A 14,050-nucleotide genomic window follows, 5' to 3' on the forward strand; every position below is an offset into this window, starting at 1 on the left:
TTAATAGGCTTGAGTCAAAGATTGCTGCCACACCACCATCTCGGCCTGTGTTTTGAGGGATGTGACAGTTACTGTGCCTAGGTGGAGTGGATTCATTTAGGCTGACATATTCCTCCTGCCTTAACCATGTTTCAGTAAGACACAATAAGTCAATGTGATGTTCACTTATCAAATCATTCACTAACAGAGATTTAGATGTGAGAGATCTGATATTTAATAGTCCACATTTGATTGTCCTATTACTTTCTACTATAAGAGGAGTCATCTTAATTTTAATTAGGTTCTTATGAATAACTCCTCTGGAGTTGATTCTTGATTTATATAATTTAGGTGGGCGGGGGGCAGACACAGTCTCTATGGGGTACTGGGAGTGTTGGGTGGGTAGCAGCTGCAAGGAGACAGCAGAGAGGCGTGTAAGACTGCGACCCTGCATCCTGGACTCAACTCTGGGTTGTCATAATTTAGGTTGTAAAACAAACTCGTCCAGATTTCTAGATAAGAGAGCCGCACCACCCAAAGTGGGATGGATGCCGTCTCTGCTAATCAGACCAGGTTTTCCAGTTGTCTATGAAGCCCACGTTATTTTCTGGGCACCACCTAGACAGCCAGCGGTTGAATGACGACATGCGGCTAAACATGTCATCACTGGTCACATTGGGTAGGGGTCCAGAGAAAACTACGGAGTCTGAAATGCTGCCACTTTCTAGATCAGTTGCTGTATAAAACACATAAGAGAATTAAGATAGTTGGTTCTTTATTTTCTCATATGTGTTTACAACAGACAGCAAACAATAGCATGTAACTCCACTAGAATCCAATTCACCTGTAGAGCCTCATATCTATCACAGTATTGCACTGCGACTGGCTGCATCTCTTTGTCATCCTCTCGCTCTCTTAAGGATTCATTAGTCCCTATAGACTCCAGCAACATAAACATATTGTGCCATTCAGCTGGTACTTATGTGTCATCTGTTACCTATTGGACTGGTGTTGCTGGTGAGCCTATGAATGATAATCAGGCCTTTGTGTGTCCATAGAGGTGCAGCAGGATCCGCAGTCTGTGATGTTGCTTCGGGGGGAGATTAGGAGGGCCAGCCGGCCCTCTGTGTCACGTCGACAGTCACAGCGCCCATCCGCGGCTGGGCCAAACCCCACTGGGACCTTAAATCCTGTTACACTGTCAGCTAAAACCATCATTTGTATTAGAGATGTGTGGGTGTTTAAGTGTGTGTACATATTAAGTGAGGGGGATAGTGTCTTAAACTATGAATTATTCATACCAAAAAGAAAAGGAGATATTGACTACATCTCCATAAACAGACTGCTCTCTTTATGTCATCAGGCACGAGATCTTTGGATATAATTGCATAAAAGCCCCTGAAAATGTGCATCTCCAACGGCACAGTAGCGACTGACCAGTGTTATCATCAGGGATGAATTTGAGTGATGGCAATTGTTCCAACTTAATATCTTATAAATAATTTACTATTTCAGGGGCATTGCTTTGCCCCCCTATCAAACATGAACGTTAAGAAGCTTTACCAACCCACAGCTGTATGCTAGTAGTTGAACCCATGGAGCTGTGCTGAATTAGTGTGGCTCGTTTATTTGTGAGGGAAAACAGATGTGGAAATGATGATGCATGAACCTTATCACAAGTGGCTATAGATGTATATTTTTAGCTTGGAACTATAGTGCAGAGAAAGTAATAGAGTTGTTATAATGTGAGTGGGCTATTTCTCTCAATTATTTATCAGTAACGAGTGATAATAGAGAATGAGATTCTTTGCACTCCTGGCCCGCGCCTCCAGAGGGAGGTCGAAACTATTTGTCAGTCTCCAGTTGGGATTGCAAATTAGGATGAGCCTCCCTGCGTGACGACCCATGAAACCTCTGTTCCTATCCACGGGGTGACTGCTGTACATGATTTGAAAATTAGAGCTTTTGATAACATCTTTATGTTGAGCAATACATCAAGCTGCCACCGCGCATCTACCGATGTAAAACGTTGGATATGAGCCTGATTCGTTTTAAATCTGTAGCGTTTAGGTTTGGACTGAAATATAACATGTTTTGACTTTTTTTTAAATGTATTTTTTTGTATTCCTGGCTTTAACACATGATCTGGTAAACTCTTCATGAGAATAACAGGGTTTTTAACGCGTGAAGAAAACGTGTCATCAACATGACCTAATTATGAATGTCCATAAAAGTGATCGATGTGTACTTAGAGGTTTCAGGTAATGGCCAACTCCTGGTAGGAAATGAAAGCACAGACTAATAAAAAGATGAAAATTGCCCTCGCAAATATACAGGTTTTTGTCCGAATGACTCTAGTTGTCGTCAAAGGGTTCAACTGCTCCTAATTTGTGCTTTAATGGCGCAGCCTAATTACAGGTTTAGCCTTTATGGAAGATTAGCGGTGTGAAGCTGAGCACATTAGGCACAGTATGGAGAGAAAACGGATAGCATCACACCGTCATGTGGGTATGTTTTGGAACTGGAGAGCTAATTCGATGGAGCTGCTAAATTATGGCAAATCATTCCTAAAGCAGATTACCTGTAAACAGCAGCTAAACATAGACAGACGACAAGAAAATGGGGGTACGTTTCTACCACCATGGAAATAATAATGATAATGATAATGAAGCAAAAAAAATCAGGTTTTGTAGCTTTGCTGTAACTTTGAAATGACCTAAATTTGACAAACTTGCCATTAGCATCGCCCTGTTAAACATAAAGTCTCGACGCCGCTGTTTATCTCAGTTTTAGGATACCAACACTTTTGAAAGTAGGTGGAAGAGAACTCGCTTTCCACCATTTACTCACACACTACGGGTCCAGTTGCTTTGAAGGTCTTGTTCAGAAAACCTTAAAGTGAAAGAAAATGTTTTCCTATTACTTAATTCAATCAGAGCGCGAGGTGGGGGCTTCACGCGCCGCGCATCGGGCTCCTCTATTACAGAGTCGCCTTTGTTGCGTCTATCCGCCGCTGTCACACACTTTAATTCGACTCTCTTTCTCTCTCATTGAAAACCCTCCACAATGACATTCAATAAGGGCCTCAGAGTGAAAACCTGGTTATTTTTACATAGGCTATTCTTTCCCCCCGACTCGGCAGGGGCCCGAGCGAAGGAATTAATCACTGCTCTTTAACAGCGCTGCCTCCAGGCAATGACTTGTCCCTTTTTTGTGCCCAGAAATGACACATTAACCTTAAAATGGATACGCATAAACTTTACATTCAGCTGTTGCATTTATGTTTGCGCTCAACACTGTCCGTAAAGTAGCCACACAAGTGCATGGGGTATATCAGGTGTATTGAGACATACAACTACATACAAAACAAACAAACCAAAAAAAACAACAACATAAGAATTGTTTGCAACTGTCTGTCGTGTCCCCCCCCCAGACATTCACCCACTGGCTTTTGTTTTAAATAAATTTAGCCTGTGCGTCCTCTCACCAGATAACTCCATAATGAACAGAACATTTTAAAAGAAATTATGGGAAATGATTCTCTAATTTACCTGCTGTTACTTAAATGTAATAAACTTCATTAACAGTTGTGCATTTTTCTGAAAGTTTCCATGAGCGTTTCTCCTTCTCGCCTTGGCGTTGATTAAGTCTGAACACATAACCTACAGACATAATAGTCCGCTTAATGTCTAAGACAGAACTTGAAGTCATATACTGGCTTTTCGAATGTGACAGGAACGTTTTCACAAATTTAAGCTCTACTCTATGATAAAATGAGAGTGATGATAAAAGGAGAATGGGCAGTGCCGCCTCTTGCGGCGTGGGTGGGGCTGACAAGAATAGACTACATTATGCAGTTCATATAGTTAACAAGTGAAATAATGGGGAAGCGTGCAGTGGGAATGCCGCGAGAAAGGCACAAAACCCTATTGAGAGCTCCTGGCCGCTTACGGCGTAACCGTCACATGGCCGAACCGAGTCCACGGCGGCTATTTAAGGAGCGGCGGGGCGGCGTCTGCACCCACTCGTGTCCGCCGTCCCGGGGAGAGCAGGCAGACACGACTGAACGACGCGTCAACTTCATCCACACTGACCAACAAATTTGCAAATATGCCGAGGTCTTTTCTCGTGGATTCCTTGATTTTAAGGGAGGCCAATGATAAAGGAAACGAGAACAACTCACCTTTATTCCCGTACGCTGTGCACTCTCCGCATCACCCGCACGGGCTGCCGAGTTCCTGCCACTCCAGGAAAGCCGGGCTGCTGTGCTTCTGTCCGCTGTGCATGACGGCGTCCCAGCTCCACCCGTCTCCACCGACACTGCCGCTCCTTAAGGCAACCTTCCCTCCCTTTAGCTCACAGTACTGCCACTCAGCTCTGTCACGGCAACACTCTTCATCCAACAGCGTGAACCTCAGCCACGGACCGGGCATATACCAAGCTGCGTACTCAATCCCAGACCCTCGACAGTTCCACTGCATCTCCGTAGGTAAGTAGAGGTTAACGTAACGCTTCATTAGGTGGAAAAGCACACCTTTCACATGTTTTTATAAATTCACTGTGGCTGACAGTTGCTCTTATTTTCACAGAAAACAGCAACGGCAAACTTCAGAGCAGCAAGCGCATGCGCACCGCCTTCACTAGTACCCAACTTTTGGAGCTGGAGCGAGAGTTCACCTCCAACATGTACCTTTCCAGACTAAGGCGCATCGAGATCGCCACATACCTGAACTTGTCCGAGAAGCAGGTGAAAATCTGGTTCCAGAACCGCAGGGTGAAGCACAAAAAGGAAGGCAAGAGCAGCGGCCAAAGGACTGGATCGCATAACTGCAAGTGCTCGTCCCTGTCAACTGCGAGATGCTCAGAGGAAGAAGAGGATGACCTTCCCATCTCCCCATCCTCGTCCGAAAAGGAGGATGTGGACCTGTCCGTTTCCCCCTGAACGCCCCTAACCTTCTCTCCTCTGAAAGATTTTGGTCCTCATGATTTTGAAAACAGCCCAAAAAAGACTGCTCCGCTTGTGTTCAGTCGTGTGTACATAGACAGAGAGAATATTTAATCAGGGAATTGCCCTGAATTATTGTATAGCTGTATACATGTTGTACGTTTTGTATGTAGTTTTTTTCTGAAAACGGTTCGTTCGTTGTTGCCAATCCGATGAGTGTGATAGGCAGATTTGTAAAGACATACCCCAAATGACAAAAAAAAAACAAACAAACTAAAAAACAATAGCAACATTGCTTTTTAGTATTTTGGGGAAGACTATTTTGTAACAATGGTGAACACTGTTTAGATTCATTCTATGTGGATGGAACTGTGACTTAAACTGTGGAAAGCTCGAGAGAAATTCCCTCACTGTCACATCACTGAGATCACTCTGAAATTATATCTTCGCTGTAATGGAAAAATATTTATTTATTTAAAAATGTTGATACTTAAATAAAATATTTCTCAGCGGTAGACTACGTTGTCTTGTGAGTTAACCATTTTTAGTCTTTACGCACCGTTGAGTGCGCACAGTGTCCAACGTCAACTCTGGTCAACATTAGCACTTTGAAAATTGATCAATAAAGGGATGTTGTGGGAGAACCAGTCAGATAATGCAAAAGTGTTAGTCTTTGGTCAAAGTTGTAACGTTACATGTCCACACATGTAAACAGTTCCAGTCTGCACTGGCGACGTGTGTGCAGTCCATTATTGCAGACCCAACTCTGTTTCGGTTTCCTATTTAAAATATATATTATTAATATATTTTTAAAGTGAAGGTATAGCTGCTATGCGCAAGGGGTGTTTATTATCCACACTATGAGAAGAAAACTAAAAATAAGTTATTGACGAGGTTCGCAATCTTTGCTCAAGGACACAAACAAATTGGGAAGAGCAAATGTATTTTTGGAGATTCCCAGCCTGCACTACGCACCGCAAAGAAACAACATTTCATAGTGTAACTAAGGAACACATTAGCTGAACGAGTAAATTAAATGCTCGGTAATCTTGATCACTCAGAAGTGATATGGGTGCTCTTATGCTGATCCCTTGGGGATAGATATCACTGGCTGGCCATTTGGGGCTCTTCAACTTCAGTAGTCGAAATGATCCGTCTCGTGTGACAGGGTTAATAATCACTGAGTGTATATTGGTCCATCGGGAGTGTGCAGATCTTAAGACATGGATCTAACATGCAAAAGAAATGAAGAAAGAGACGCAGCTTGGTGTCCATAATCAGCACTGCTTTTATTCTTAACGCACCAGTGTGGTGAAGTTTACTGTTGGCTCGATGAGCTCCAGGTGCGTTTAGACCTAATACAAGCCTCTTTAACTCAACTAATAGTATTTACATTAAAAATATATATAATAATTAACATATAAATAGATGTTTGTAAAATAATGTAAACCACAAAATTAAATACTGTGCAAAGTACGCATCAGATTTAAATACAGATTCATTCTTTTAAGCAAAATACATCTTTTAGTTGAAATTTACCTTAAAGAGTGTATGTGTATAGTATATATTATTGCTGCAGTAAAAAGTAAAACATGCCATCTCATCCCTAAAACATCTCCCAAAACACCCAAGCCATGGGTTTGCCTTGTAATTACAGTTTTCTTCGCCTATTTTACGCACCGCCACAGCTGCTCTCTGACTGAAACTTTTGTTCCCAAAAATATGTTTTATGTTGAGTTTTAAATGAAATTTACCTCCTTAGAAACCTATCTGTAGATTTTTTTTTAAAGGGAGTAAAAACTATTTTTAAATTGCCTACAGCACATTATCTGCATCAGTGTGCTTTTTTTGGATGTGGAATTTCACTTGTAAACTTTCATTTAATTGTTGACTTAACCATTTTAACAAAACTCTATAGGATTAGACTATTTTGTTAATTGCACCATAGAGCCCCGTTTTGCTCACAACGTCCTCTGCAAAGCGCCCTTTATCCATTCAATAGCCCGAGGCTATGCGCCCTGGGGGAGCTTATACCCTCGGTGCTCCAAATGCTCAATTTATTTATTCTTAATTTTGTGCCGATCAATTCATTGAAGCAAAAAGGACTACGGTGTCTTTTTAAAAAGAAGAAAGGGGAATTGTGGACGTAACCTTGACGGAGCTGACGAGAGGGCTCCCCTGACGCTGGAGAGCCGCTTGAGTCAACAGGCGCCCATCTAGCAGACTCGCCCTTGTCTTTATTCTGGCTAATTTTTTATTTACGGCTTTTCTTTGACATGTCTCTTATCTATCAGATTAAAAGAACAGCTTGTAACAAATCAGTCTGCACGATTTACAACAGCATTAAAATGGGACAAAGGGAGCAGGCAGTCAGTACCTGAGAGTCTGGTAGACGGCGCGGCGCTGCAGCTGATTCGATGGTTTGAAAATACGCACGAAACAAAATACTTGAATCCTGAAAAAGAGCCTTTGTACGTTTCTTTAGAAATCAAGCAATTCTGCATGACAAAGGACAATTAATAAGCCGTCTTTTCACGACCAGCAGCTGGTTTCCCCGTCAAGGAAAGTTGGAAAAAAATCAGACTGAATGCGCGCAAAAGCCCTTTGCGCGCAGACAGCAACCCAAGGTGACCCATTTGGCACAGTTAAAATAACCAAGCCGAGGTAAAAGCGAGGGAACTGTCAAAAACATTTAAGCTGAAATATCTTGAAATTGCAAATCCCTTTATGTGGAGGGACGCTGCCGATGTGGGTTAGTGGTACAAAGGAGGTGGTTAAGTTGGAGAGGCTTTGGAAACGGACACGTGGCTTCTCAATGAGAGCTCTTTTGGACCCGCGTGGCTTGCTGTGGCACTACACACATTCATCTACTTTAAACTTAAACAGCTTAAAAACCGCGTGTAGTAAACCTAACGTGTTGCTCTACTAACTTTAACCAAATTGTTTATAAACTTTTTAACACTTTATTTCATTTATATTGTGTTCGTTTACCAGTTTGTAAAGGACAAATGCCTGCTGCTCCAGGCTTGTGCCTCGCCTTTAAATGTGGAGTTCTGAGCTAATGTTGGAAGAGGGCCGCCTGTTTTCAAGAGGATATTTTTAAAACAAGAATCGAATAGTTTAAGGCACTTTTATCTTCACATTTCACAAGTTTAATGATGTATTGGCATTCTTTGATTTGCGTACAGCTGTTTATTGCCAGTAAATAGTAATTGGAAAGGTTTTTACTGTAGAAATGTAAGCATGCTTTTGTGGACTAAAAATGGTAAATGGTTTTGAATTTGCATTAATATCGGGAAGCCAAACATTATATTCATAGTCGTCAGTTCTTCTGTTATTTTGGCACAGCTTCGTCCGAGCCGACTTGCATCGATGGGCTGGAAACGGTTTCACTTGCTATTTGTTTTTTGTGTTGTTTGCTTTTTAATACGTGTAGTAAAAATGCAACAGCAGCATGTCTCATTATGAAGCAGTTAGTGTTGACAAAGTGTGTTCAGTCTGCTGAAGTGGCAGGGGAGGAAACCGCTCGTCATTGCCTTGAACTCTTAAGTGTTTTCTGCTGCAACATTTGAACCCATTCAGATGTATATAATCTGTTTAACAGCTAATCAGTAATTTAAGATGAAGGACTGGCACGCAGCTTCACTTCTTCTCAGTTCCCCCCTCCTCTAATTGAATATTCAACGCGCACCGTGCTCTGCTTGCCTTTTTCAGTGAGAATACGCCTTTTTAATTCTCGGCTCATACACAAGCAGTGTCAGAGGTCGAGAAATAATGAACTGAGAAGACATCGAAGTGACGTCTGCAAGCGTCTCTGCTCGTCCAAAGTGAATGCTTCTGAAAGGGGTTTCGGTCCAAATATTAGATGTGACATTTGGATAAATTACAGTGGGGCACCATCGTTTGACTGTCACCTTCACACGTGAACACGAATAATAAACTCAGCTGAGACTAGAAAAGTGGGAATAAGAGCTCTGCTTGGTTACTGGGATGTATGTTGGAAACAAGGAAGGAGGATTCGGGTATATTTTAAAGGCCGGAAAAATACAGATGTTCTTGGAACTGCTGCAAGTACATAAGGATAAAGTATATATTTAGAAACGTGTTTCTTGCGCCACGTCTTCCGCTCTTCATTAGCGGCATATTTGGTAGGCTAAAACAAACACTTGTTGGGAATCCTGACTTGTGAGTCCTGCTGTAGCCTTATGTCTTATGCGTTATTGTGAAGGCCCTTCATTCGTTGTGCACCATGAAACCCTGCAGTTCAAAGTAAAAAGCTATTTTGAGATGAACGTCAAGAGAGGCAAGTTCTTTGGTGATGGGAAGATGCATGCGCGCTCTCCAGGTGCACAAACCTCGCTGACAAGCACACAGACGCAAAACGTATAGGAATATGGTTCACAGAGCAGGTGACGTCGACAAATAAAACAAATAAAGACAGGTTAAGTGTCAGTTATCGGCCACGGTGTACAGTATGTGGAATATCTGTTCTCAGCGGGTCTGAATGTTTATCCCACAGTGTAGAGGCTTATTCAGATGTGCGCTATGGAGCAGTCCCGCCCTCTGGTGGCAAACAAAAGACGATTAACATTGAACTGCGCAACTGTGCTTTGGAGAATGTTGGTGAAAAAAAAGTTGCATTGTATTAATAGTTTAAACAACATTTTTACTGTATTGTGAACCATCCTAATTAAAAGACTGCTAAGCAGGGATGCTACTATAGGTCCCAGCCAGACATTAGTTTACCAAATTGGAAACTTTTAACCTCTTAACAAAATTAAGTCTCATACAGGTGAGTTCCACTTTACCATTTAGTGAGATTAACGCTGCTCGACCCTGTATATTTTAAATAAAGTGACATGTTAGCAGAACCAGTGACGGATGTGATTTTCAGAGCTTTTTATTCTCATAATCTTTTGCTGTAACAAAACCTACATGTCCTACGGTGTGTACATACATCCAGGCGCCATCTCAGACAATTAAGACAAAACAGTCCTCTCAATATTCTCAGTTTGTGTTTTTCCTATGAACACGCACAGGTCAATCATTTCAGTATCAACAGTCATACAAAAAGTAACAAAATCTCTATTAACATCCAAACAGTTTTGAATAACACAGTAATCATTTGTCCGTTCCATTCAAACTACATCATAGAACACACAGCAACCTCACCAAGATCCAAAAGATCTTTAAAGAAATACTGTAACATCCTTTAGCATCCAAACTATGTTACACATAACAGAGCTTACACAAAGACAGAAAAAGGTACTTACATGTAAAATGCAAAGAAAAGACAAACCTGGAGATAAAATGCTCTGACTTTGACTCAAAGCACCATCAAGGTCCAGAAACACTGAATATAGTCAGTGTGCACAAAGTCAGCCTCCGGTTTACTGTCAGACAAGCAGCTCTAGGATTTGACTTTTGATAACATCACAGACGCTTTTTAAATTCACTTTTCTACCGTTCATATTTGTCAATACTGTCCAAAAAACCCAAAGCAAAACAACAACAAACAAATAAAAAAAAACCCATAAAATACAAAGTAATTGCAAAAAATAAAGATGCACAAAAAAAATTAATATTGATTTATATTATAATATTTAATATATATTAGAATATTTAAATCCCAAAACGTCATTTCCTTTTAAATATCAGTTTTAAAAAAATCACATTGACATCAGCTTATCACAGAGCCAATACATGTACAATATAATGCTTCATAGGTATCACGTTTATTATAGTAATTGGGATAAATAATCAAATACCTGGCTGGTAAGCTGTTTAACAGTTTGTCAGCTCTGCAGTTTCTCATTTTATTTCTGCTAACTTTTACTCTACATTTCTTTTATTCAGTCCAGACATGAATATTTGCGTGAAGGTCATAATTTGATAGAATATAAAAGTCATCTTTCATAAAGTTCTAACAATAGTTCTAACAAGACTCTGTGGGTGTAACATTAGTTGTCAAACTGCTGTTTCCTGGGTCAAAACTGTGGTCTCATGCTCCATCTTTGTGAATATTTAGATGAATGGATAATGACAGATTCATCAGCTGCAGCTCTAGATCTCACACCTTGAAGCATATATGAATAAAACTAGACTTTCTCAAATATCTCATGGCTTTTGCAAAAAGATTCACTATTTTAACTAAATCGCTCAAGAAATGCTTGAATCATAGCAAACAAAATCCTACAAAAGGTTGCTGTGTCACATTTACCATTTTAATTGGTTTCCTTATTTGCTGTATGTATTTACATAGTCACTGATTCCTCCTTTCACTCAATCTGCCTGTGGCTCCTGCTGTCAAATATCATCGACCTCCTCTGGGGCTGATAGAAGCAGCTGGTTGACGTTTCCAGTCTCTGTCCACTTTTTGGAATGGTCATTTTGTTTTGAAGAGCGATCCCCTCCTGCATCCTGAAATTCTCTGTCATCTCTTTAGAAAAGACATTCACTGCTGCTGTGTCATTCAGAACCTTGATGGATGAAAGGAGCTTGCTATCATCCCCTGATGGTGGATAGTCCATGATAGGAAAAGGAGGGCTGAGCAGGATGAGACTCTGAGGCCTCTGTCTGTTCCTAAAGGATGGCCTATGTAAGAGATTCCCTCTGTTAGGTCTGGGACAATCTGCAAACACCTCCAGGCTGGGAGCATTTCTCCTTGTTATAACAGGCAGCTCTGGAGTGGATGTGGGCTTCTCAGACTCAGCAAATTTCTCAACATTTGGGTGCTTTTGGTGTTTGGGGCCAGGCTCTTTATTCTCCAGCTCCTCCTTTAGGTCTGACATCAGCAGAGGAGGTGTAGTGTTGCTTTTCTCTGTGCTTGTGTTAGGATATTCCTTTTCCTTAACTGTGTCATTCTCCAGTCTGGAGTGAGGTATCTGACTGTACTGCACCTTTGGAGGAACGACAGGCACTGCTTTGGCTTGGCATGTTTTTATCATGAAGGCTGTTCGCACTGACGACACGCTGACCGGGGCTGAATTCCGGCGCAGAGGTGCCTGCTGATCACTGAGAAACAGTTCCAACTCTGAGGGCAGCCCACTGTTTACAGTTCCAGACGAGGATAGTAACCCTCTCTGACCAGAGGAAAACTCTGACAAATTACGGTTTTGCTGATTTGAAATATCTCTGATGCATCTGTACCCTAGATCTAAATTAAGTGAATATGGCCTGTGTTTCAAACAGCAAGTATCCTCTCTTTTCTCTGAAGCAGCTGCCTCGTAAGACATCTGTCTGTGAAATCTATGAGATGACACTGTATTCTTCTGTTTTGTTGTGCTGCATTTTACTGCGTGAGGTTGTGTTGCATTATTGCCGTTCGCACTGACCCGTGCAGGTAGTGACGGCAAATACATCCATTTAGTTTCAGGTTTACTACTGTAAGTGTGTGGAATGTTTCTTGAGAAGCGTTCAGAACTCTTCATGGTCGATTGTTTATTATCAACCGAAGGAGATGAAATCTTTCCCTCTGATCTCAGTGTTTCCCCACTAGACGGCTGGTTCAACAACTCCTCAATATCAGGTGAATGAAGAGGACTGGTAACCCACTGCTTGGTGGAGCCAAGATCTTCCCAGGGCTCCACCAAGTCCAGCTCCTCAAAATTCCCTCCGCATCCTTCTTCATCGTCAAGATGCAGCTCCAAGGTGTGACGTCTGTCCTCCAAACACACTGAAAGCCTCTGGACAACTTCCACCTCAGGAATCACAACCTTCTTTGCTCCATCACAGGAGATTCTTTGGTCTTCTTGAAAAATTTCATCTTTCTGAGATTTGTCTGTATCATGTGCTCTTGAGAAGCCTTGAACTGTTGGAACATCCTCTTTTGTCAAAGGATTCACAACCTTATCTACACATGTTTCCTTTAAAGCAGATTTGTGTTCCTTGGTGGTAGATAGGTCATTTGTGCTTAAGGGTGTGATTTCTTGATGCTCTTTCTTATCTTTTTCATTCGCCACATAAGGAGGTCTGGCATTTTCTGTGCTTCCACCAACATTTCCATCAAAGTTTTTGTGAAGAGAACATAAGATGTCTGACTCTGAGGGCTGTTTCTTCGTAGAGTCAGAGCCAGTGGCAATTACATAGTCGCTCAAAGAGGTATTTGAAGACTGCTCCCTACATAACAAAGACAAAGACGGTGAGCTGCGGCTTCGCTTGGACTTAACATCCATCGTTAACTTCATGTCCTCATAAGTGCTCCTGGAGCTGAAAATAGATTTTGAAGTGTCATCCAGCAGATCTGTTTCAGGTTCAGTTATCTTCAGTTTTTGGCGAAGTTCGGCCCACAGCTCCTTGCCAGGAGAAGATCCTTTGTCCTGCAAACGAATAAATGATAAGCACAAAAAACAGATAGGATTGAGTATAACCAAAATCATTTCATCACTCATTTCTAAAGCAAACACAATCCTCATGTGTGAGTTTGACATAGGTATGTAGATAGATATAGATCTTAGAAGAAAAGGGAATATATATATATATATATAAATAAAACTATATAGCTTCAAGGAAGAGTGTGCGATTCACTTAAGTGTTTTTGTTACATTTCTTGGATTTCTCTTTTCATCCTGATGGCAATGAATATATTAAATACAGTTATAACATAAAGAAAGAATACATTATTTGTGGCAACAGCAGGGCTAAAAAAAGTCTGACCAGTAATTTTACTCTGAGTAAAACCATAGGATGGCCTACCTGCCTGTCACCCTAACTTCCTACCTTCACTCAATGTGCAAGCCAAGAGGCGTTGGAGGCAGACATGTTAATGCTCTGTTTTTATAGCTAAAGCTAGCGAGCTATAGCAGAGAATGTACCCCACAGCAGCTTATGGATGGTGCAAGGGGTAAAACCAGAATTAACATTGGTGTGGATTTTGAACAATAGTGATAATTGTGAGAACAAATGAGCTGAAAAGGGACGGCATGATGGCCGTCTTTCTTCTGAACAGGTAATTATCAGTTTTGTTTTGTTTGGGGGGCATTTCTTATTTTCATGAAATCACTAGTAGTCAGGCAATGCACATTCCAGTGTGCGTTATGTTTTGGAGGAGTGGCTTCGGAGAGAAGTCAGAACCAAAGGGTGGGATTTCTTCTTCTGCTTTCAAACTTCCTCTTTGTTTTTTCCAGG

The 14,050-nt window shown here is 41.3% G+C and overlaps 2 protein-coding genes and 1 long non-coding RNA gene across 5 annotated transcripts in view; 2 read left to right on the forward strand and 1 right to left on the reverse strand.

The window, feature by feature from the left end:
• LOC109959434 (uncharacterized) overlaps positions 1–14,050 on the forward strand; it is a 64,354-nt gene that overhangs the window by 37,170 nt on the left and 13,134 nt on the right. The window lies entirely within an intron of this gene.
• gsx1 (GS homeobox 1) lies at positions 4,011–5,372 on the forward strand. Its single transcript, XM_020598799.1, has 2 exons — positions 4,011–4,468; positions 4,569–5,372. Exons 1-2 carry the CDS (start codon positions 4,090–4,092, stop codon positions 4,919–4,921), a joined length of 732 nt encoding a protein of 243 aa, XP_020454455.1. The 5' UTR covers positions 4,011–4,089; the 3' UTR covers positions 4,922–5,372.
• arhgap31 (Rho GTPase activating protein 31) overlaps positions 10,571–14,050 on the reverse strand; it is a 12,817-nt gene continuing 9,337 nt past the window's right edge. For all 3 annotated transcript variants that reach the window (XM_020598794.1, XM_020598793.1, XM_020598792.1), the window contains one exon: positions 10,571–13,242. In XM_020598794.1, coding sequence (XP_020454450.1) covers positions 11,203–13,242 — 2,040 coding nt within the window. In that variant the 3' untranslated portion in view covers positions 10,571–11,202. The remainder of the gene's footprint in view (positions 13,243–14,050) is intronic.

Source organism: Monopterus albus, unplaced genomic scaffold, assembly GCF_001952655.1.
Source record: "Monopterus albus unplaced genomic scaffold, M_albus_1.0 scaffold39.1, whole genome shotgun sequence".
Taxonomy (NCBI): domain Eukaryota; kingdom Metazoa; phylum Chordata; class Actinopteri; order Synbranchiformes; family Synbranchidae; genus Monopterus; species Monopterus albus.

Bases quoted from the DNA above. Each gene is read 5' to 3' on its own strand.
- gsx1 (XM_020598799.1), top strand. From the start codon at position 4,090: ATGCCGAGGTCTTTTCTCGTGGATTCCTTGATTTTAAGGGAGGCCAAT. The intron at 4,469-4,568 runs GTAAGTAGAGGT...TTATTTTCACAG, and splicing joins GTTCCACTGCATCTCCGTAG to AAAACAGCAACGGCAAACTT.